Source organism: Pinus tabuliformis, chromosome 1_1 (assembly GCF_031772625.1).
Source record: "Pinus tabuliformis cultivar Carrire ecotype Pingquan chromosome 1_1, CPIR1, whole genome shotgun sequence".
Classification (NCBI taxonomy): Eukaryota; Viridiplantae; Streptophyta; class Pinopsida; order Pinales; family Pinaceae; genus Pinus; species Pinus tabuliformis.
This window is the reverse complement of record NC_142297.1, coordinates 633,284,939-633,309,788: the sequence shown is the minus strand read 5'-3', so window position 1 is coordinate 633,309,788 and position 24,850 is coordinate 633,284,939. Positions and strand designations below refer to the sequence as shown.

Sequence of the window (24,850 nt, the reverse complement as noted above, 5' to 3'; positions counted from 1 at the left end):
TTTTTCTTAACTCCAGCTACACAAAAATCTTCCCATACGAAAGAGGGTATCCATGACGATTTTGTTTTGATAACTCTGACATCCGAGTATTCTCTCATGGGTTTTTCATCCCATATATCCATGTTCTTGTGCTTACCTTTCATATATTGAATTCTGTCCAACAAAGCCACAAATTCCTCGAAACCATCTTCAGTACTCTCTAATGTTGTGCGCTGGCGTTTGGCTTCATCTCTGTCTGTTGCAGTTTCTGATTCGAACTCTAGCAATCGTTTTTGTCCCTTGGACGACTCCATGGATCCAGTAGAAACAATTATTCACAGTTCAATTAACCACGGATGAAACTAGCACTGATTATATAGAGAATCGAAAATTGCGAAATTACTGGGTGAGCACCAAAAGTCTTCCTGTTATGCAGCACAGCCAGAATCCACTAAACTTTACCGGATAGGACAGCCGGTGCAACAGGGAAAACACTAGAGACGAATCCCGAATAGTTTCCATTTTAAAGAACGACTTTTGTAATGGAGAGTATGCGTTTCTCTAGAGGTCTCTCCGACCGTCGGATACCGTGTTTCTCTCGTGTTTTGAAAAAAACAAAAGAAAAAGCATAAGCTAGCGTGAGGTACATGACGTTAGCATTCTTAGGTCAGCTGCTCGACTTTGTACGACCTATGCAAATTTATTTCGAAGAAATGTCAGCAAATTATCTCTTCGATAGACGTTGAAAATTTCAATTTTGTATGAACCATTCGAGGAAGGTCCACAAGGAAAGTAGATAGATTTATGCACATGGGATAGTTTGGTGACCGTATCCTTTTTACGTGTGAAGAATATATCGCTGAAACCGAACTTTATAATGGGGTTGGGTTGGCTTGATGATTTAATCAAGTACAAATTTTAATAAGTGGTATATACATTGTTGTTTGTTTTTTTTGTTTTTTGTTTTTCTGTTTTTTTTGGTATTAATGACCTTATAATATTGTATATATGGGTTGTTAACTATATATAATGATATGTGATTTAATGGTAAATTTAGTTTGGTGAAACTAATAAGACTGGTTTAATGTCTATATGTTTGCTAAATCATAAGATTTAGTATATTTGAGCTTGTAAGTTGTTCGATATGTTTTTGGTGTTATAAGGCAGTCACTCTTGGTGTTGGATATGCTTGTGGTGTTATAAGGTAACCACCAGGGTTGATCCTTGACATCCCCTAGATTAGTTCAAATAACTATCCATTCACCATGGTTAAGTATATATAATATATATATTTGGCCATTCATAATGTTTTTGGTGAAGCTTTCATCATATTTTGATCAAAAGTTCATAAAATCTTCTAGCTTCGCTTGATGAAACTAACAAGACCATGGTTCAATGAGTATATGCCTGCTAAATCATAAGATCTAGTATATTTGGGCTTACAAGTTGCTAGATATACTCTTGATGTTGGATATGCTATTGGTCTTATAAGGTAGTCATTCTTAGTGTTGGATATTCTTTTGGTGTTAAAAGGTGGCCATGAGGATTTGATCCCCTATATTAGTCCAAAAAATTAACGACTCACCAGGGTTATATATATATGACCATTCATGATGTTTTCGGTGAAGATTTTATCACATTTTGATCAAAAGTTCGTAAAATCTTCTAGCTTCAACTTTAAGAAAGAACTGTGAAGATTTGGTTATCTGAGAAGTCATTATTGCTGGAGGCAGGTGATTCGAACTCTAGCAATCGTTTTTGTCCTTTGGACGACTCCATGGTTCCAGTAGACGCAATTATTCACAGTTCAATTAACCACGAATGAACTAGCCCTGAATATATATCAAATCGAAAATTGCGAAATCACAGGGTGAGCACCAAAAGTCTCCCCGTTGCTGTAGCACAACCAGAATCCATTAAACTTTACCAGCTGAGACAACCCGTGCAATATGGAAAACACGAGAGAAGAATCCAGATTTTTTCCATTTTAAAGAACGACTTTTGTAAGGAAGAGTCTGCGTTTATCTAGAGCTCTCTCCTAGCATAAAGTATCTGAAAATTTGAAAACACAGTTGTATGCCTATGTGTTTCTCTCGTGTTTTGTAAAAAACACAAAAAGGCATAAACTAGCGTCAGGTCGATGGCGTTAGCGTTCTTACGTCAATGCTCGACTTTGTACTACCTATTCAAATTTATTCGAAGAAATGTCAGCAAATTATCTCTTGGATAGCTGTTGGAAATTTCAATTTTATATGGTCCACTCGTGGAAGGTCCACACAGAAAGATCTATGCACATGGGACAGTTTGGTGACCGTATCCTTTTTACGTGCGAAGAATATATTGGCGAAACCGAACTCAATAATGGGGTCGGGTTGGCTTGATGAGTATGCCAATGTTTAGGCCGATAGGCCTTCCTTTGGAACAGACTTTCGTCGTCCTTTTGTCCCTGTGATTGACACGTGTTTTCCATATTCAGCGAGCATCTGTACAGAGAGAGAGTGCGCACCGCCGGACTTCGAGAAGAGTCAGTTTGAATTAGGTATAGAATTTATTGCTGGATAATGCGCTGTGCTCCAGCTGTGATGCAAAACGTTTCATTTCCGAGAATCGCGAAATCAGATGGATGGTTTTGAAGGCAGGGAAAGAATGGCTGCTAAATCCGAAGAATGGCTCGATGCGCATGGGATGCCCGCTCCATATGAAAAAGCTACCAGAGCGCTTATTGACCCTTTGAAAGGGAGGATCTCAGATCATGCTCTTATTTACGCTGATCTTCTTCTCTACTCTGTATTGTATTTGCTTCGCTACTTTCTTGCACATATTTTTTTGGTTCGGTGCCTTGGCTTGGTTTATTTCATGTCCATATTTTTTTTTATCACTGCATGGCCATGCGTTTCGTATTTCTTGGTTTTCCCATTTGTTTGGATTGGATTATAATGGTTGGTGAGTTTACTATTGGAGAAAAATTCCTCTGATAAACCCTTGTTTCACTAGGGTTTCTACCTCATACACAAGACTGTTGTTCTTGGCTTACGGTCGTCACTAATGACTGTCTTATGTTTCATCTTCTTCGTTGCCTTGCTCTGGTTCGTAGCCGAATGAACAAGCATGGCTTGCAGTTTCGGCAACAACGTAAAGGTCTCACTAATTATTGTTCCTTCTTTGTTTAACTACCATTTTTTTTTTTTTTTATATCTCAGCTGAACAACCTCAGCCTCTTATGATTGCAGTGTCAGGGTTCGGTCCTCTTCAACAAGCGTTTAGAGGTATTATGAGGTATTATGTTGAAAACCCCTATTCTTTTCGTCTATCTTCAGCAATAATGCTCCAGGGTCTGTGTTAAGTTTGGGTATGTTTTGTATGCAGGGTCTATGTTAAGTTTGAGTTTGCTTTGTATGCAGACTAGTTATCAATGCATAAGCGATTATCATGGAAAATACTTTCAGATGACAAGAGTCTGGGTATAATATTAGTCTGTAGGAACCTTTCTTCTGGTTGTGGCATGGTTTAAATTTATATTCATGTTTACACAAGTATATGGTTTGCGATTTTTCCAAAAAGGATTTTGCCACTCTCAAACTCTTGGTTTGCCTTTGTAAATTTCAACTTACATGACCATTGTATTGACCTAAAGTTTGAAGAGAATAAGGAGTCGCTGGCAGTGGAGAAAGTATTTTGTGAGGTATTTCTTGATCCACAACAACCATCCAAGGTATAATTTATGGCTCTTCACAAGATGAGCTCATTTTTTATTCATATCATTCAAATTAAGTTGCTTTTTCATTTATTTTAGCCACTCGAAAGCCCTGGAATGTTGGTTATTTCTACAAGGAGTTGGAGAAATTGAATAAGCTTATAGCAGAAACAGAAGTTGATAACGAAGCATGCAAGGAGCCTGTAGATGACAAGGCTGCAAAACCTCTTGGTCCTACAGAATGTGCCCTAGATGAATGGGTAAGGATTTTGTTCTTTTGAGTATTATTTGCTTTCAAAGGTCTTTCCACGGATTGTATGTCGATAATTTTTCAATGAGACTTTGTTGTGCTACTCATTCTATGTACGTTAGATTGTTTCTTGACGTTCATGTAACTTTTATTTATTTAGAGGTTGTTAATAAATTATTTTTGTGTTGTAGAAGGTACGAAGAGAGAGATATCTGGCCAGACAACCAGCTGAAGGAGCAAGCTCTGTGTGAATATATTAGATGTTTATGAGGGGAACAACGTGTTTGTTCTGTTAGGAATCAGTTGATGCTTATTTTCTTTGGAGGTTTAATAGCATACAGGGGAAGATGAATTTGGACATTATAGAATCGAGCGTCAACATTTTCGCCGATTCTTTTAAAATTCCTCTACTTTTAGACAATAACAGGGAGTCCACTCCATGTGGTGTCCATTCAATGAAATCACCCGTTCTTTAACATGCCCCTATCGTTCTTGGACCGAACTCCGTCCCCGATTTCCGAGACCAAAAACTGCGCTCCTAAAAGCTCTTCTTCATGTGTGCATTGTTGAAAATGTAATTTCAACGCAGCCAGACCACTGCCAGAAAACGTTCAGCCAACCAGCCGGAAAGTTCTCGGGTTGATTTCAGGCAAAGGTACTTTTCCGATGTTTGAACCCGAGAAATTTTGGTGATGACACGTGGTTCACCCCTGACGTAACGCAACGTAAGAATCTCGGGTGATAAAGTTCAGCACTTGTTGGTCTTCCGATATGGTTATCCACCGTCGGATCTGCTCCACCTTTTTCCGCCGTTGATTGATTAAAGCTGCACACCTGCATACGACCAACATCAAATTAAAGCTATTGCGTGGAGTAAAAGGTTTATGGTTGACCGCCGTAGGTAAAAGAATTTAATAGTGGTACGAAGATTTTGGTGAGGCTCTTTTAATATGAGCATGGGCATGTTATAATATATGTTTTTATATATATTTATATACGGCATGTATTAAATAGGAAATCGTATGTAATAAGTTTCATGTTTTGTGTGTTGACTTTTTAAATATAATGTATGGCACACGGGAGGTTTTTTTTTGGTGTGTTCACAGTAGCGTAAAAATACGAGGGTGCAGTAAAAAGAAAAACACACAGCAGTGTGTAAAATGTGAAGAACCAGAGGGTGTATGCACAGCAGTGCACAAATATGTTGTAATGTTTTTGTGTGGAGCATTGTAAAACGAAGATGCAGTAAAAACCGAAAAACCATGTGTGGTTTTGGACAAGTAGTGGATAAAGGAAATGGTGGAGCGTGAATTTTTGTAAGCCTGTGTAATTTTGTTTTTCACAGCAGTAAACTTATGTAAATCCTTTTATTACAGCAGTAAGTTGTTTTTCACACCAGTGAATATAAAAAGGATTTTACAGTGGTAAATCTTTGCATCAGGTTTTAATGAATAGAATGTTCTTATGGTGGCGAAATACTCTGTCTCTGTGTGAATTTTTTTTGTTGTCTGTGCACAAAAGATCCTGTGAAGGAAAAACAGAGCATTGCCTCTGTGTGTTTGTTTGAACATTTGGTTTTTGGTATTCTCCCCATCGAAACACTTCCAACAGTGGTATCAGTGCAGGCTTAGGCTCTTTGAAGGAGACAAAGAAGCTGAAGGGAGAAGGTTGCTGCAGCAGCAAAACTTCTCAGGCAAACAGAAGACTCAGACATCAAAGGATTCAGGTATTTCAAAAGTTTTTTTTGTGTTGCTGAAGGAGCAGTGATTTGTTTTAAATACACAGTCAAGGAATGGCCAGCACAAGCACTGGTATGGGTTTGTTTAACACCCAGCTCCCACAGTTTAATGGGAAGAACTATGACTATTGGGCAATAACCATGACAGCCCTGTTTGCCTCTCAAGATTTATGGGAAATAGTTGAGGAAGGTTTTGAAGAACCAGCAAATGAAACCGAGTTCAATGCATTAACTCAGGGAGAGAGAGATCAGCTGAAGAGCAATAGAAAGAAGGATTCAAAAGCCCGTATGTTGTTGTATCTAGCAGTAGACCAGAGTGTGTTTCCAAGGTTAGCAGCAGCTAAGACAGCAAATGAAGCATGGCAAACCCTCAAGACAGCTTATCAAGGCATGGAGAGAGTGAAGACAACAAAACTACAATTGCTGAAAAAGGACTTTGAGAATTTGTGCATGAAGGAGTCAGATAACATTGACTCATTCTTCACTCATGTGATTGGTGTAATCACACAAATGAGAACTCATGGAGAAACCATTGAAGATAGAAGGATTGTGGAGAAAATATTGAGGGTCTTACCCTCAAAGTTTGATGCAATAGTCACCACCATTGAAGAGACAAAGGATCTCTCAAACTATTCAGTTGATGAGCTACATGCATCACTGATAACACATGAGCAGAGGTTGAGTAGGAATGAAAACTCATCTCTTGAGCAAGCCTTCAAGACCCAGATGTCCTTTGGAAGAGGAAGAGGTCAAGGAAGAGGAAACCGAAGAGGAAGAGGCAGAAGCCAGAACAGAGGTGGTAGGAACAGCCCAGCAAATGCACAAGGAAGAGGCAGCAATCCAAATCAGAACCAAAGCCAAGGCAGCAGCCAACAAGGAGGAGAGTATCATGCTCAAGGACAAAGGTATGATAAATCTAATGTTCAATGCTATTATTGCAAAAGGTATGGACATTATGCAAGTGACTGTAGAAAGAAACAGCATGATATGAACAGTAGACAAAATGCAAATGTTACTAGAGAAAACAACAGTCAAAATAATGTGTTGTTAGCCTGTAACATGGCTGAAACAAATAGTGAGGACATATGGTTTTTAGACTCAGGTTGCATCAACCATATGACAGGGAATATAGCCCTCTTTTCAGCCTTAAATCAGAATTTGAAATCAGAAGTCACACTAGGAACTGATTGTAAAGTCTCTGTTATGGGAAAAGGGGAGATAAAAATATTTACAAAACAAGGAGAAAGGAAAACCATAGCAGATGTCTACTATGTCCCCAGAATGAGATGTAACCTATTGAGTGTTGGACAGCTTATCCAAAAGGGCTACAATGTTTACTTTGTAAATGATGTGTGCACCATCATGGATATACCACCCAGCAAAAGATGCATTGCTGAAGTGAAGATGACAAGGAACAGGATGTTCCCTCTCCAGATCAGGGCAGACTTGAAGAACAAGAAGGAAATGGCAGCAGTCACCCAAGAGGCCTTCCAAAGCGTGCCAAAGGATGAGAACTGGTTATGGAACTTGAGATTCGGGCATCTAAATTTTGGAGGTCTAAACTTATTGAGTAGGAAAGGAATGGTAAAGGGATTACCATTGATAGAGAAGCCGGACAGCCTTTGTGAAGGTTGTATATTGGGAAAACAACATAGAGAAAGTTTTCCATCAGGGAAGAGCATAAGGGCAAAGACACCCTTAGAGATTATCCACTCAGATTTGTGTGGACCAATGCAAGCTCCATCATTAGCTGGCAGCCAATATTTCCTAACATTCATTGATGACTTTACAAGAAAGACTTGGATATATTTCCTTAAAAACAAAAGTGAAGTGTTTGAGAAATTCCAAAACTTCAAGGCATTTGTGGAAAACCAAAGCGGGCTGCATATAAAAGTTTTGAGAACTGATAGAGGAGGTGAGTATATCTCCAAGGAATTCCTAAAATTTTGTAGAGAAAATGGAATTCACAAACAGTTTACAGCAAGGTACACTCCGCAGCAAAATGGAGTTGCTGAAAGGAAGAACAAGACCATCATGGATATGGCGAGGAGCATGCTAAAGGCAAAGCATTTGGGAAATGACTATTGGGCTGAAGCTGTAAATTGTGCAGTGTATATTTTGAACAGGTGTCCTACAAAAGCAGTGATGAACAAGGTGCCAGAAGAAGCATGGAGTGGGAGAAAGCAAGGTGTCACCCACTTGAGAGTTTTTGGATGTGTGGCCTATGCACACATTCCAGATCAGCTAAGGAGGAAGTTGGACAGCAAAGGGGAGAAATGTTTATTCATTGGATACAGTGAGGAATCCAAAGCCTACAGGTTGTATATTCCATCTAGCAAGAAGTTTTTTGTGAGCAGAGATGTTCAATTCATTGAAGAGGAAGCTTGGGATGGAAGCATAGAGAAAACAGTGAATGTCAAGAACTGTTTGTCTCATGATGAAGATGAAGAGGAAGTGGCTGAAATGCATCCCCAAACAGCAGCGCCAACACAAGGACAGCAAGGGACACCATTGAGGATCAATGAGAGTGCTTCTCCAAGCACACCACAAGGAGGAAATTCAAGTGCATCTTCAAGCACTTGCACACCAAGTGAAAGAGGTAAGAAGTTTAGAAATCTAAGTGACATTTATGATGAAGGAATGAATTCCTTATTTGCCTTGTATTGTCATGTTGATGATCCTATTCATTTCGAGGATGCAATCAAAGATAGGAAATGGATAGAAGCTATGGATGAGGAGATGAATGCCATAGAGAGAAACAAAACATGGGATTTGGTTGAGTTACCAAAAGGCAAAGAAGTCATTGGTGTGAAATGGGTCTACAAGACCAAGAGCAATGCTGAAGGCAAGATTGAAAGGCACAAGGCAAGGCTGGTTGTCAAAGGCTACAAGCAGCAGTATGGGAGAGATTATGAGGAGACTTTCGCACCGGTTGCAAGAATGGAAACCGTGAGAGCAGTGCTGTCCATAGCAGCTCAAAATAAATGGAAAGTCTACCAAATGGACGTGAAATCAGCATTCCTAAATGGAGTGTTAAAAGAAGAGGTTTATGTTGAACAGCCTCTCGGCTATGAGAAGAAAGGTGAAGAGCACAAAGTGTGCAAATTGAAGAAAGCTCTTTATGGGCTGAAGCAAGCGCTAAGAGCATGGTACAGTAGGATAGATTCATATCTATTGGATAATGAATTTGACAAGTGTGAAGGAGAACCCACAGTCTACATCAAGGAAAAAGATGGTAAAATTTTAATTGTTGTTTTGTATGTTGATGATGTGATTTTCACAGGTAATGATGATCAGCTCATTAAAAATTTTAAATCAGTCATGAAGGATGAATTTGAAATGACTGACATGGGTTTCTTGAGATACTTCTTAGGCATAGAAGTAGATCAAAATGAAAAAGGAATTTTTATATCTCAAGCAAGATATGTAAATCAAGTTTTGGGCAGATTTAACATGCAAGAGTGCAAGGCAGCCATCACTCCCACAGTAATGGGATTAAAGCTCAGCAGAGAGGACAGCAGCAAGGATTTTGATCCTAGCTTGTATAAAAGTATTGTAGGCAGCCTTATGTATTTAACAGCTACTAGGCCTGATTTAATGTATGCTGTTAGTTTAATTTCCAGATTTATGGAGAGGCCAAAGGAGGCACATTGGCAGGCAGCAAAGAGAATTTTGAGGTATGTCAAAGGCACCAAAATGTTTGGAATTTTATATCATGCCTCAGAACATTCAGATTTGGTTGGATACACAGACAGCGATTGGGCTGGAAGTGTAGATGATCGGAAGAGCACTTCCGGTTATGTTTTTAATATGGGTTCAGGAGCCATTTCATGGGCTTCTAAGAAGCAGTCCATTGTAGCATTGTCTACAGCAGAGGCTGAATATGTGGCAGCTACAGCAGCAGCATGTCAAGGAGTTTGGATGAGAAGAATGTTGAGAAGCTTAGGCCAAGAGCAGGCAAAAGCGACAGTGATCTTTTGTGACAATAGCTCTGCTATTGCATTGTCAAAGAATTCAGTGTTTCATAAGAGAACGAAACACATTGATACAAGGTTTCACTACATCAGAGAATTGGTGAACAATGGAGAAATTGTCCTAGAACATTGCAGGACTCAAGAACAGGTTGCAGACATCTTGACAAAGCCACTTGATCAGAAGAGCTTTGAATTTTTGAGAAAGTGTCTGGGTATGACTGAATGCCCAGCTGTTGAAATTAAAGGGGAGTGTTGAAAATGTAATTTCAACGCAGCTAGACCACTGCCAGAAAACGTTCAGCCAACCAGCCGGAAAGCTCTCGGGTTGATTTCAGGCAAAGGTACTTTTCCGATGTTTGAACCCGAGAAATTTTGGTGATGACACGTGGTTCACCCCTGACGTAACGCAACGTAAGAATCTCGGGTGATAAAGTTCAGCACTTGTTGGTCTTCCGATATGGTTATCCACCGTCGGATCTGCTCCACCTTTTTCCGCCGTTGATTGATTAAAGCTGCACACCTGCATACGACCAACATCAAATTAAAGCTATTGCGTGGAGTAAAAGGTTTATGGTTGACCGCCGTAGGTAAAAGAATTTAATAGTGGTACGAAGATTTTGGTGAGGCTCTTTTAATATGAGCATGGGCATGTTATAATATATGTTTTTATAGATATTTATATATGGCATGTATTAAATAGGAAATCGTATGTAATAAGTATCATGTTTTGTGTATTGACTTTTTAAATATAATGTATGGCACACGGGAGGTTTTTTTTTGGTGTGTTCACAGTAGCGTAAAAATACGAGGGTGCAGTAAAAAGAAAAACACACAGCAGTGTGTAAAATGTGAAGAACCAGAGGGTGTATGCACAACAGTGCACAAATATGTTGTAATGTTTTTGTGTGGAGCATTGTAAAACGAAGATGCAGTAAAAACCGAAAAACCATGTGTGGTTTTGGACAAGTAGTGGATAAAGGAAATGGTGGAGCGTGAATTTTTGTAACCCTGTGTAATTTTGTTTTTCACAGCAGTAAACTTATGTAAATCCTTTTATTACAGCAGTAAGTTGTTTTTCACACCAGTGAATATAAAAAGGATTTTACAGTGGTAAATCTTTGCATAAGGTTTTAATGAATAAAATGTTCTTATGGTGGTGAAATACTCTGTCTCTCTGTGAATTTTTTTTGTTGTCTGTGCACAAAAGATCCTGTGAAGGAAAAACAGAGCATTGTCTCTGTGTGTTTGTTTGAACATTTGGTTTTTGGTATTTTCCCCATTAAAAATACCCAACATGCATTTTGGTTTATGAAACCCCAATTTGTATAAAAATATTTTATACGATAACGATGTTTGTGGTTCAATGCATTTTATCCCCATGCATGGGAGATAACTTGTTGGAAGGAGACCATGAGAAGTTCATTAACTATTAGAATAAAAAACAGAAATTCAGAAGTTCATTAACTATTAGAGTCTCAATGATGATTTTGATCGGACATTGACTCAAATTCAATGTTTTTAAACTTGCATATGTGCTTTTTATTTTTTATCATTTTCGTTTTCAGAATAAGTGTACGCCACATTAATAGATACCGGATCAACCATTGCCAAATATGAAAAGAAGTTTACAAGAATTAGGGTAAACTTATTTCTTTTCTTAGGTTGTAAATCTGACGAAACTAGGGGCGCGTATTGATAGCTCATGCATTTTTCTTGTAGTTATTATTTTTTACGTGAAACCTCAAGTCGTTTTTATCATTGTACAGATGAAACTGGAAAGCAAGTTTCTAGCCTTGTGAAGGTAAGGAATGTCAACAAATCATTTGTAGCCTTTAAAGTAAGTATGATTAGAAAGTCAAGCTTCATATCAAAGCAGAAGATTTCAATTGGATTCAGGTAGTTATGTATACATTGTCAATCCAACCAGATCTCATTCAAAAGAAGTTCTCGATTGTTTTACTCTGTTACTAAATGTTTTTGAATGATGCTTGCAGTTCCAGTAAAATGCTCCCAAAATATCTTTTATGAGACCTCCAAATGGTATCCTTGGTCCAAAAGATTCCATAACTACAACTGGTAAAATACACGTCTTGGTGCTATAAAATACTTAGTTTTACTTTCTGAGCTATATGGTACTTGGGAGCATGGATCTAAACAATACCTTTTCTTTATAATTAAATCAACGTTATGTTTGGATGTTATGTGTGGCTTATAAAAGAGGTTTTCTGCCAATGATGATAATTTGGTGCAGTTATAAAATTTGTAGAGCAGCCAAAAAACCCTCAGAAAAAGAAGAAGACGAAGGATAAATTCAAAATTGTGAGCTTTAACCTAAGAGAGGGCATTGAATTTACTCTGGAACTGGTATGTGGAGTTCTGTTTTAGAAATTCTTAGAACCACCGTCCACTGCTTCCAACCCTTTTGATTCAACACGAACATACTATTATTATACCTTTCAACCATAATTAGGCATTCTTCTCATGGCTGAGACATTCATTAAATTTCTTTATCTTTAATTTTCTCAGCGCCCTATTTTGATTGATTTAATATTAGCTCTTTTGTGTGGATTTTAGATTTTTTAATATTGGTAGAATCTTTACGTAAATTGTGGTTTTGGCATTTTTTATTATAATTTTGATATTTTTTAAGATATACTTAGTTTCTATGAAATTGGATCACTATTTCATCCCTTTGTAAAAATAGTATATGTTAAATAATAATCATTTTGTTCTTTCTGTGGATTTAAGGCACTGGAATTTGAAATGTTTATTCTTTTGTTATCAAAACTGAAACATGACCATTGTCCTGATTTGAAGTTTGACGAGAATAAGGAGTCACTAGTAGTGGAGAATGAATTGTGTGTGGTATTTCTTGATCCACAACAACCATCCAAGATATAATTTATGGTTCTTCACGAGATGGGCTCAATTTTTATTCAGGTCATTCAAATTAAATTGGTTTTGCATTCATTTTTGTCACTTGAAAGCCCTAAAATGTTGGTTGTTTCTACAAGGAGCTCGAGAAATTGAAGAAGCCTATAGAAGAAATAGAATCTCATAACGAAGCACACAAGAAGCCTGTAGATGACAACGCTGCAAAACCTCATGGTCCTACAGAAGGCGTCCTAGATGAATGGGTAAGGATTTTATTCTTTTGAGTATTAGTTGCTTTCAAAGCTCTTTCCATAGATTGAATGATGGTAATTTTTCAATGAGACTTTGTTGTTCTGCTCATTCTGTGTACCTTAGATTGTTTCTTGAAGTTCATGTAATTGTTATTTATTTAGAGGTTGTTAATAAATTATTTACGTGTTGTAGAAGGTATGAAGAGAGAGATGTATGGCAAGACAAGCAACTGAAGGAGAAAATTCTATGTGAATATATTAGATTGGATGGGTCGTCATGTGCTTAGCCTCCCAGATTGGATGGGTTTGGGGCAAATGGTTTTCCTTATGATCCTAATCTGAGCAACAGGAATTCCAATCATAATCTATCAACATCCCTTGGGGGTTTGAAGACTGGCAGCCATGTCCTTTTCATTGGAAATCTCTCTCCTCCTACACCCTTATCAAGTGTGAAGTTGTGAAGTTGGAGCTCCCTTCAAGCCAGCTTGCGGAGTCTGTGCATACCACTGGCACGCGTATGGAGACAATTACTACTCCTACAGAAAATAACTCATACACACTACCACCTTCTATTCCATCCACCCATGTTGATGGCTTCTCCCCACACAACTGTGGGTTGTTATAAGCTTTACTGCATGAGTCTCAAGCAATGGGTGGTGGCCAGAATAAGCAATCTTCATAAATGATTACACAATTGCCATCAATCTCATCAAGAAGTAACTTGACCAATTGTGTTGGAGCAAGTGAGTTAGAAATAGAATGTGGTGAATACAGTTATCCAATCACCCCTCTGGGTGGTCCTGCTGCTTCAATATTCAGTGAAAACACCTAGTCAGCAATTGGTAAGTGTTTCCATTCAGTGAGTTGTTTTCATGAAAATAATAGGGAAAACACATGGATTTTCATCTCTTAACATATTTCTATTTTGGAAACTACATAAACCTATTATTGCAACTAAAGGTACTAAATCTGTTACAGTCTCACCCCTCTTTTTGAGAAGGCTCATTTTTTTAATTGCATTTTTGTCACGGGTGAACATAAAGATTGAAGAGCGCAACGAATTTATGTCTAGCACTAACTGTGGAGATGAAGAATTTCCACGTTATTGAACCTTGCAAGGCCAAATGTTTCGCCTGTCTTAGATTGGTATGATTCCTATGCTGAGCTTGTTGAGAAAGAGCAATATGCTATTAGCGATGTTCTTGCCACTCTAATCAATGATGATTTCTATGTAGATATTCAACAGATGGCTTCAGGACCTTCTACATCAAATCATGTTTGGGGGCTTGGTTCTTGCCACTGGAATAATATGCCTGGTGTCACACAAATTGTTGATCTTCCTTGAGATTTCGAATTTCATCATTAACTATAATATAGGGTCTTGAAGACAGTCGATGTATCAAGACAGTGTAAACAAGAGCTAATTCAATGAATTTTTGCAGTTGATAGTCTTCAACACGTAGCTATGACAGGTTAACTGGATTTAAAATGCAAAAGCAAGCATATTTATAGTTTATTAAAGTGCTATCCATCTACTATGTGTGGCCTAAGCCAGATATTAGAGGCAAAGACTAAGTTTCAATTAGATTAGTAGGTTCTTTTGCTGGAGTAGCAGTAGTCAGGTTAAATTGTTGTAAATGTGTAGTTGGATAGTCATTGTAGAAGGTCTATGATATAGAATTCTAATTCACTACAAATTATCATGATCTATTGGTACTTAAGTAATTCTCCTTAATGGTTTGGATTCTAGTGGTCTCGTGTGTTTGATCAGAATTTTTGGAAATATAGCATTTGATGATATATTTGATGTTGTTACGTTTGTGTTTGATTCTTATTTTATCCACTTTTCTTCCAATTATGTTTTGATGGAATTCAGTGAGAAGTTATGGTTTTATGTGAAAAACAGCATGTGTCTTCTGTTTATGACCTTTGTATCTCAAATGCATGAATTTTAAAGAAAATTTGTTTATAAAATACATCCTGATCCCTTTTTTCTTGTGGTCCAGTTTATTTATCCTTTTGCAATTTGCTGATAATAATTTCCGTGTGGTTAGTAGTAATTAAAATTACAACGTTATACACTAATCATTACTGTTGCCATTGTTTCCTTTTATCAATAGCTAAAGTTAAAATTTTCTTATGTTAAAGATGTTAAGTTTCCATTGCATCTGTCTAACTATAAAACCTAAAGTTTAAGATAATGCAGTCTGTATGTACAATTTATATTATTTCTGTACCCACTTTTATTTGTCATAATTGTTGTGCCATGAAACTTGTAAAGTTCATCAATTCATTCTTGTGTTGTGCCAAAATAATATTCCTGATGTCATGCTATATGATAATCTTTTGCATTAGAAATATTTTGTTTGAAATATTTGAAAGATGCATCTTGCATCTGTAAATAGTTGACAAGTAATTACTGCTGCTATTGTTTCCTTTTATCAATAGCTAAAGTTAAAATTTTCTTATGTTAAAGATGTTAAGTTTCCATTGCATCTGTCTAAATATAAAACCTAAAGTTTAAGATAATACAGTCTGTATGTACAATTTATATTATTTCTGTACCCACTTTTATTTGTCATAATTGTTGTGGCATGAAACTTGTAAAGTTCATCAATTCATTCTTGTGTTGTGCCAAAATAATATTCTTGATGTCATGCTATATGATAATCTTTTGCATTAGAAATATTTGAAAGATGTATCTTGCATATGTAAATAGTTGACAAGTAATTACGGTTAATATGAGTAGTAATTGTTGGTAAGTAATTACTGTGAACATGAACAATAATAGTTGGGATGTCTTCCTTTTACTAACTTGGTGGCTATACCTAGGTAATTGCTTTTATTGCAATTATTACCATTTTTAACTTTTCAAGTTGTTTGTACTGTTTAATTATGTTTTTACTTTTTCATGATCAATTTTTGGATGGGTAGATTTGGCAAATTTTCTAAAAGGGCATGCCCTTTGCAAGAATTTCATGGAAATATGTGCACTGTATTTATTAATTATATTCAAACTGCCAGAACTAGGATACTGTGTTTTTACTTTTTTTTTATTAAGAAACACGTTTCTCACTTTAGATAGGTCGATGTTTACAACAACCTATTAGGGAAATTTTCATTCAGCTCTTTAATTCTTTCTATTAGTTTTGATAGGGTCAAAATCTGCATATTGTTTTTTATCATTTACCCAGTTGATGACTAGCTATGAATCTCCCAGTATCTGGATTTGAGCAGTACCTTTCTTTATTGTTAAATTTTCCAGTATCGAAAATGCACTCAACTCTGCCCAGTAGTTGGTACCTTCTGCCAATGCAGCTTTGAAACAGAAACTATGGTTTTCCTTCAGAAATAACACACGTCCAACACCACAAATCCCTGGAATCTATGGGAATTTTATGTCTCATGCATTTCATATTCATATTTGCAATTAAAATAGTAGATGAGGATAGTTCTTGACAGTAGAGGTGTTTTCTTTATAATGAACTATTTCTTTTATTCTGGGCTCTTCACATGCTTGGTGATGCATGTTAGAGTGCCAAGTATTGTGAGTTCATTTATTTTAGTTTCATATTGTCTAGATATGGCTCTTGGGCCTTTACTCCTTGGAAATTAGAAGTCCTATCATTTTCATTTTGGAGGACAGGTTTGTTCAATTGACATTCTTCACTGTAGATTACAGCTGCTGGCTTATAATGTGGATAAGTTTAGGTCCTGTTCATCTTTTTGAAAGGTAAATGAAATGCTGTCATTGGTTGCCATCTCAAAGTTTTTTTGACTTATAGCTTTATCAGTGAGAAAGGTTTCATATCAAATTTCCTCGTGGTTTAATTGCATCAGCTGCTTCCTTAACTGTATTATTTTAATAGCTCAATGAAGACCGCATTCGTAAATGTTAATCTGAAAGCAGTCATAAGCAGTAAACAGAAAATTTACCAACAGTCGCAACTAGATGGCACTCCTGCCTTCCACTCTCAGTAACCTGCAGTGATGAAGAGAATAGATGTCAGAAATTAGTACACTTGAAGAGCTAATAAAGGTTATATTCCAGCCCAACGGTCCTGTAAGGTTCAATTGCTACATGTTATGAAGTTGAAGTCATTTTTTGTGTACCGTATCCCTTCATAGACAATTGCTAACTTTAAATACATTATTATTTGTTTATAGTGGTGATATTCAAGAAGCATATGGCCAAATTTTTCTGTATCTGTAAGGCATCCTTTAAATATCAAGGTTTCCTTCGAAAAATATATCTTTCCCCTCTTCTTCAATTAACAAAGGCCCCGCAACCTCCTTTTCTCATCAAATCACACAAGCATCTGTCGGAAGCATACAATAAACTGCTGTTAGAGCATGTGAGCAAAGCATTTTACTATTCTTGAGAGATGTAGTTGTGTTCTGCCTTGGCTGGACTGTATCTAGGGTTTCATTCAGTCATCATTTAAAGATGCATTAGTCTCTCGGAGGCTGTCGAAATCCAGGATCTCTTCTCCAACTGGGATGTATGCTCAATACTTGCCCATACCTTTGCCATATCTTTTTTAATGTTTTGGGTTTGCTTCCTTCACCCACATGTGCTTGTTCTTGCATGTTTCGATGTTTTTTTGGCATTCTGATGGGGTTCATTTTCACTTCCCTGTGCCAATCATTCTCAGGATGCTATCTATTTCTTTAGGTGGTTGATTACCTCCTCAAAGCACTTCACTAATACAAACTCCCCCTGCTTCATGTTGGATGATATCCTTCCTGTCCACACACACAATAGAAACAGAATTCTAAAAATGCAAAGTGCGGTAGATAAGATGATAATTTTTTTTACAGAAATCTAAATCTAGGTTTTAAATCTCCTCAAGGAAGTAAAAGTTCACACCTCATTTGGGTTCATTGTTTCAATATTGCTTCTATGAGCCCTTCTAAAGCATCAAGTGCTTCAATCAGAGTGTTGGCAGGCAATGCTTGCTCTTCCATCTTCAAAATCCTTAATCTCTTCTTTATAGCCTCTACCCTTTTGCATACTTGTCATCACATACCCCCTAAAGTGAATAATCTACCTTCCCCTTCTTCATCAACAAAAAAAACTCTGCTTCGTCATCCTCTGCAACCAGGCTTTGGTTTCAAGTGGGATTCTGTCCTTTTCATCTTACGCTCTATTCAGAGTTCTGGCTACCTCTGTACATTTCACCTCTGGCTCATTTTGACTACAAGTTCCTCCGGATTTTCAGGTTTTCTTTCTGATTTATTGCATTGGGAGACTTAAATTTGTAGTGGCAAACCTTCATATAAGTTGGGTCAGGTTTTCAGCATTTTCAGGCCTATTCTCCTTTGTCTGAGCACATCAATTCTGAGATTGTCCTGTATATTTATAATCAAGAGGTAAAGCGAGACTTTCAGGTGCACAAATCATGATCATCAAATTTCTTCACAGAATGATACTATTATGAGGATTCTGCCCCATTTGAATCAAAGGGTGATGCAGTTGGAAATGGAATGTGCTTTCCTAAGAAGCACACAGTAAAGTCAGAATGATATTTCAGGTGCTTCCAATCACATAAACTTGGACTCTGCAGAGATTGGAGAAATCAGGGAAGAAGACACTGTGTGGCAGCTCCTTGAAGCCATGGAAATAGGAGATTTGGAACCAGTGCACTCTACCCAAGGAATGGGAGAAGCTGACAGCTGTAACATCTTTTATTTTTCTAATGTATTTCAAAGTTTTACTAATACTAGGAAGCTATTACAGGATTTATACTTGTGTGAACTGTTGGAAATCTTTGTTAGTAGTCTTTTGTAAGCTGGGAATTTTAGACATGGAGCTGGAATGCCTAGCTTATCTGGAATTTCAAAGAACAATGTACTTCTGCTGTTTAGCTCTCCTACAACATCTTTTTGATTAATACGAAAGTTTCCTAGTTTTGGTTTAAGAAAGAAAAAGGCAACTCTGCTCTGAACAATTTTGTTGCCTCTGACACTAACATTGATGCAACAGCAGTTGTGAAGACCTTGTCAGAGAACTGGTTATCCTTCCTTAAGCAACATTGGTTGGCGATATTTCTCTTTTGAAAGGATAATTTCTGGAGTAGTATTTGGCGGTTCTGAGCTTATCTCTGTTTGCAATTTCATGACTAAGCGTTACTGCTGTCTACAGATACTTGTATGGTGTGATGTTAATAATTATTGCAGACAAGTTGGTTATACTACCAATTGCATTCCTTATTTAACAAGATTTCCCAACATACTTTGAAAAATACAATACATGAATTTAAAATCGGTTTCAAAATTTTAATAACGTTAATGTTTTAGTTGTAGTGTCAACTAGTAATGTAAGTGATTTGTTTTAATATTTGCAAATCACAAATTTCGCCACTTTTCATTTACCATGTACAACGTTGTAATTTACTTTTTACTTAAAAAAAAAGCGTGTTGCCAATAATCTTTTGAATCTATTGACCTTTAAGTATGAACGCGTTCTACACTTACTATATTGATATGAATGGTTTGGTTTTGGTTTTGTTCTTTTAATATCAAATGTACTGGTACATGATGCTCAACGTGGTTATTGCCTTCCTCACTACTCAACTTTATATATGCTTGACTATCTATAGAACTCTCTTCCTTTTACTAATCCTATCGGCCTCTCTTTGTACCTTTTGGGACAATTGCTAGTTATAGTGCTGTTAAATGTATCGTAGTATGTTCTCTTTCGCAATTTACATACGATTATCGGTATATACAATGTTATGGGGTCATAAATCACAGTGTATGTTATTAGTTCGATTTAAGTGAGTATAAAATTTATGAGGTCATAAATCACCGTGTATGTTATTAGTTAGATTTAAGTACGTATAAAATTTAATGAATAATATATATTGTTTAGTGTATTAATGGGTGAAATTTTCAAGATTCTATTTTAATTTTTATTGAGTATATGGTTTGCTATGATTTTGATTAAAAAACAAACTTTCCATTTCCAAAAATCTCAATTTTGGCTAAATAATAAGAATTAATATATTTAATTATTTTGTAAATATTTTAAAATTTCCTATATTTATAAAATTATGATACACAAATAAGTAACTAAATTATTACAGTGTGGAAGTCTGATATTAACAACATGCTCTTTTTACTTAGAAAGTGTCTTGGTGTTGTTTTTCTACGACTTAGCTTCTCTTTGATATCATAGGGTTTCACGGCTTTATGATTCATCTCATTCACACGTTTCTACTTTAAGGGAGGGCTACTCTCCCTCGACTCATTCATCTCTTTATTTTATATTCCCCTTCTTTTATTTCTACTCCCCCTGAGCTTAGGAATTAAGACTTTGGAGTTTTACTTTTTATTTTTTTCTTGTTAATGATATCCAGTGAATAAGTAATTTTTTTTGTTTAGTATCCATTTTAATCATTTTTAACTATTACTTACTTGTTTCGAGCTACTACTTCTGATTCCAACATATTATTTGATAAAAAATGCAGAAGACAGAAGTTTAGACAAACACACGGGAGCTCACAGGTGCAGATCACCAGGAGCTCCCACCGGCAAATGCATTCGCTTCATCATTATTCATTAATCATCAGGAATTAAATAGATACATAGGAAAAAAACAGATTCCTAATTAATAGGAACTGAATGTCAAATAAAGAGCAAATCATAACTACGTAACCTATTCTCCATTAATTTCTAACATCCCCCCTTAATGGAGAAAGGGATTTTTAAACACACCTAAAAATGTCCCTAAACAAATCAAACTTCAGTCTTCCTAGTGGCTTAGTGAATTGTAGTTCCTGTGTCCTTGGACACCGAAGGAGATTGAGATAGTGAATCGAAGGATTCATGCATAGGCGATTGTTCTCCTCTTATTTCTTCAATCATCTTCACAACATGACTCATCTTCGGGCATTGCTCAGGGGGCACAAACACACAGACCATTGCGATTTGAGGCATGCCCACCATTTCCTCCTCGATGTTCTTGTACCTCATGAGTTCTAGATCAAATACCTCGGCTGTCCATTCTTCCCTCACAACAGATTGTACCCACTTGGGAAGATCTATGCTTTCATCAGATGCGTGTAGCTGAACAGGGGCTTTCCCAGTAAGAATCTCCAGGAGTAGCACTCCAAAACTATATACATCTGCTTTCTGAGATATCTTTCTTGTCTTGGCCTGTTCTGGAGCCCTGTATCCCGCAGCTCTTGATGCAGCAGATGCAGGACTAATAAGCACAGCAAGACCAAAGTCTGAGATACAAGCATTTCCACTCTTATCTAACAAAACATTGGAAGACTTGATATTCCCATGGGCCAGCTTGGGAGATTTACACGAGTGGTGAATGAAGGTCAAACCACGGACTGCACCCAACGCTATTTTCATTCTAGTTGTCCAGTCAAGCGGAGTTCTCCCAGGACCACGATGCCACAGATTTTCAGCAGACTTATTTGACGCCATCAAGGCTTGCTGAGGCGTACTTTTCACATCCAACTTGTAGAGTCCTCCTATGCGAATACCTGTAGCAATGGGCTTCATCTGATCCAACAAATCTTTAATAATGCAATAAGATTTAAAAAATTCTACCTTGAGGCCCTGATTTGTAATCTTGGACACAGAAATCAGGTTCTTCTTAATGCCAGGGACATACCACACATCAGATATATTCCTGATCTTACCATCAAGCAGAGTAACAAGGACATCTCCATGTCCCTTGATCTCGTACCCACTATTATCTCCAAGATAGACTTTTACTCCAGAGTTGGATTCTTTAAAATTTCTGAACCATTGCTTTTTACCTGACATATGCGAGGAGGCTCCAGAATCCACGATCCAAATATCTGATTCATCCTCCTCAGTAGCAGTGTCACCCTCGGCCATAAATAGTCTAACATCCAAATTCTGATCTGGGTCTGTATCTGCATCTGCATCTGCCAAATGACCTGCATGCCTTTTCTGATTGTACCTCTCTTGATTTGCCTTCTTCTTGCGACAAAATTTAGCAATATGGCCTATCTTACCACAATAAAAACATTCAGGAGCAGAGTCATTTCTATACGAGGTCATACCTTGTGGTGTCATTTCTGATGTGTTGCCCCTCCTCTGATCAGCCATCGCTCTCCCTTTTGGCTTGAACTTTGTTATCAATGCAAGATCTGGATCTTGAGGCTTGAGAGACGACCTCCTTTCCTCTTCATGTAGCAAAATTCCAGTAAGCTCTTCAAAACTTGGAGGCTTTTCCCTTGTATTCAATCCAGTTATAAACATCTCATAGTCATCTGTCATACCGTTCATGGTGATTGTCACCAGATCATCATTTGCCACGGTTTGACAGATATCAGATAGTTTATCTTTAACTTCCTTTATCCGAGATAAGAATGACGAAACAGACTCATTCTCCTCCATCTTGATTGAGAGGATCTTCTTCCTGAGGAACAAGGTTCGGCTGGTGTTCTTGATTTCATACATGTCTTTGAGAGTTGTCCAGATCTCATTCGCTGTCTTGCAATCCTGAATATGAGGGATGATGCAATCTTTAACTGACAATTTTAGTAGGACCTTTGCCTTCAGCTCCCTTTTCTCCCATTCTTGAGTTGTTGCATTCGTTCCACCATTTGCAATAGTTGGCTTACCTTCATCACCGATGACAATGCTGTAGGTATTCTGACCTTCAAGCAAAGTCTGAAGCTTAAATTTCCAATTTATGTAATTGGAACCATCCAATTTGCTGCTTTCATTTAAATAATCTGCCATCTGAGAATTCATCTTGAAAAAAAAAACAGGCTACCCCGGCAACTTAAAAAACGAACAACTCTCGATTATCACAACAAATTGAATATGGTTGAATTACAACAGTTGTGAAATACAAATTATGAATAAAAAAAAAATCTGACTGCAGCCTATTGAAAAAAATCTGTTTTCCTGTGTGTTTAGCAGACAAAGTCTCCTTGACACTAGTGACCTTCGCCTGATGCAGAAACTTTGGTGGAGATATAGAAACTCTACAGCGGAACGCACCAAACACAAGCCGGAAAGCTGCTCTTATGGATTCACGTATAATGGATACGTCCCACAATTAAAAAAATAGATCGGTTCTGGCCCAACGTGCCAACACTCCAAGGCACCAAAGGCCGCAACAATCGATCCACAGAAATCAATCCACTGGAGGGCGTAACACCAATTCTTGCTCTGCCTTCGCTCACCGCACGAAATACCATAGCCTGCCCACCAGCAATAAAATGCAGCTTCTCTGCCCTCACACAAGAAATCACATGCAAGAGATCACTTGCGCTTTCTGTCAACGCCGCCTTCACCCTTCAAAACGCCAAATTCTGGAGCCACGAGTCGGACTTCGTTGTTGCTGCACTCCTCCTTTCTTATCCGCACAGCCAAAACGTGTGGGCTCCCTTCTCGTGTCTTGACAACGTTCAGCAACTAGCCTCTTCGACCAAGCAGCAAAGGCTCACAGCAGATTCACACTGCATTCCAGCTCTCTTCATGCAGATCGCTTCTCAACACGCAACCGCAGCAATCCTCCACGGAACCTCACGTCCTCATATCTCTATAAATCACAGGTCCACTTAGCAAGCTCTGATACCATGATAAAAAATGCAGAAGACAGAAGTTTAGACAAACACACGGGAGCTCACAGGTGCAGATCACCAGGAGCTCCCACCGGCAAATGCATTCGCTTCATCATTATTCATTAATCATCAGGAATTAAATAGATACATAGGCAAAAAACAGATTCCTAATTAATAGGAACTGAATGTCAAATAAAGAGCAAATCATAACTACATAACCTATTCTCCATTAATTTCTAACATTATTGAATACACAACTATAAATGTTTGCAATTTCTCATTATTTATTAAAATAATAACTTCCTCTCAATGTATAATTATACTTAACTCATGTTCTTTACACACTTTCTATTTCATCATGATTCTTCTCCTACATTGCACATTCAAAGGTTTTGTTCTTCTTGATGTGATACGGAATGTTGCAATCCTCGCTTCTTCCTAGGTTTTCCTTTTATTGATAAGATGAAAGAGATAACTCTATTATATAACAATGGTTTATTTTACCTTAATTGATGGCACACAAGTTATTTGAAGTCTTGGTTGTTTTTGCCACCAGTGTTCCAGAGCCTTTATCTCTTATTTTACAACCTTTAGAATTAAATATAATATGATATTTTTGCCACACATTTTTTCTAAGTGAATATTGTTCTTTATTTCTTATTTTACAACGTTTAGAATTAAATATCATATGATATTTTTGCCACACATTTTTTCTAAGTAAATATTGTTCTTTAATACTTCAACAAATAAAACATTTTGAAATTTAAAGTTTTTATTAGCAATACTGATTGTACGCTCCCCATTATACTCTACCATTACCTTTGTTGATGCATTATTTCCGAAAGTGACACTGCTTCATTTGACTTCTTTAAAGAAACAAATTTATCCGGGTTACTACATGTTCTTGAACATCCACTAACTATGTACCATATATATTCTTTCTTCTGAGAACATAAAATTAATTCACATTCGTATTTCATCTCTTCTCTCATTTTCCATATCCTTATTTTATTTCTCGCTTGCTCAGAATAACTTATTGAGTTACTTCTACCATCACTTGCTTTGTTTCCATAATTATCACATCTAATACATTCAACATAATCCAATAAGGGAGAAAAATAATTGTATATTTAAATAACATCTTCATAGGTAGCACTTATGTGTTCCTCAAGTAGCTCTACATTGAGCTTTCATAAGATCCTTTATTTCTAACATATTCATTCCTTTTATAGGTTCTATAATCCATAGCTTTATGATAAAAATACTAGATGTAAAATAATATCCATAGGAGAAACTATGATACTTGGGTGAGAAGGGCTTATTTGAGAGGAGTTATCTGAAATTTTCTCTAATTTCCTTTATGAGAAAACTTAGATCTTCATTGATTATTAAATCGATATTGAATGTTACTTTTATTGTCGATATGTGTCTACCTTTTCTTGCCCTTAACTTCATTTGTGTCTTTATTTGCATTGTCAATAGATACTTTGAGCATGTGAGCGTAGCTCTTGGATATTTGTACTTT

General features: G+C 37.0%; 2 protein-coding genes across 11 annotated transcripts; both read left to right on the top strand.

Annotated features, from left to right (window-relative positions):
- The first annotated feature begins 2,381 nt into the window (after window positions 1-2,381).
- LOC149214911 (vesicle-associated protein 4-2-like) lies at window positions 2,382-4,399 on the top strand. 6 transcript variants are annotated; one of them, XM_089392452.1, is made up of 7 exons: window positions 2,382-2,766; window positions 2,974-3,117; window positions 3,210-3,245; window positions 3,381-3,440; window positions 3,614-3,691; window positions 3,811-3,933; window positions 4,115-4,399. In XM_089392452.1, the coding sequence occupies exons 2-7, from the start codon at window positions 3,088-3,090 to the stop codon at window positions 4,172-4,174; spliced, it is 387 nt and encodes a 128-aa protein (XP_089248578.1). In that variant the 5' UTR covers window positions 2,382-2,766; window positions 2,974-3,087; the 3' UTR covers window positions 4,175-4,399. The 6 variants fall into 6 exon arrangements, with proteins under 6 accessions (XP_089248578.1, XP_089248577.1, XP_089248575.1 ...); XM_089392450.1 differs by having other exon boundaries at window positions 2,387-2,518; window positions 2,619-3,117; window positions 3,346-3,440; XM_089392451.1 differs by having other exon boundaries at window positions 2,382-3,117.
- A 6,537-nt stretch (window positions 4,400-10,936) lies between these two features.
- LOC149214910 (vesicle-associated protein 4-1-like) lies at window positions 10,937-14,560 on the top strand. Of its 5 annotated transcripts, none has more exons than XM_089392457.1 (7): window positions 10,937-11,436; window positions 11,630-11,711; window positions 11,887-11,999; window positions 12,650-12,772; window positions 12,954-13,602; window positions 13,804-13,906; window positions 13,996-14,560. In XM_089392457.1, exons 2-5 carry the CDS (start codon window positions 11,660-11,662, stop codon window positions 12,960-12,962), a joined length of 297 nt encoding a protein of 98 aa, XP_089248583.1. In that variant the 5' UTR covers window positions 10,937-11,436; window positions 11,630-11,659; the 3' UTR covers window positions 12,963-13,602; window positions 13,804-13,906; window positions 13,996-14,560. The 5 variants fall into 5 exon arrangements, with proteins under 5 accessions (XP_089248583.1, XP_089248582.1, XP_089248584.1 ...); XM_089392456.1 differs by having other exon boundaries at window positions 10,937-11,472; XM_089392458.1 differs by having other exon boundaries at window positions 10,937-11,711; window positions 12,653-12,772.
- The last annotated feature ends 10,290 nt before the right edge of the window (window positions 14,561-24,850 follow it).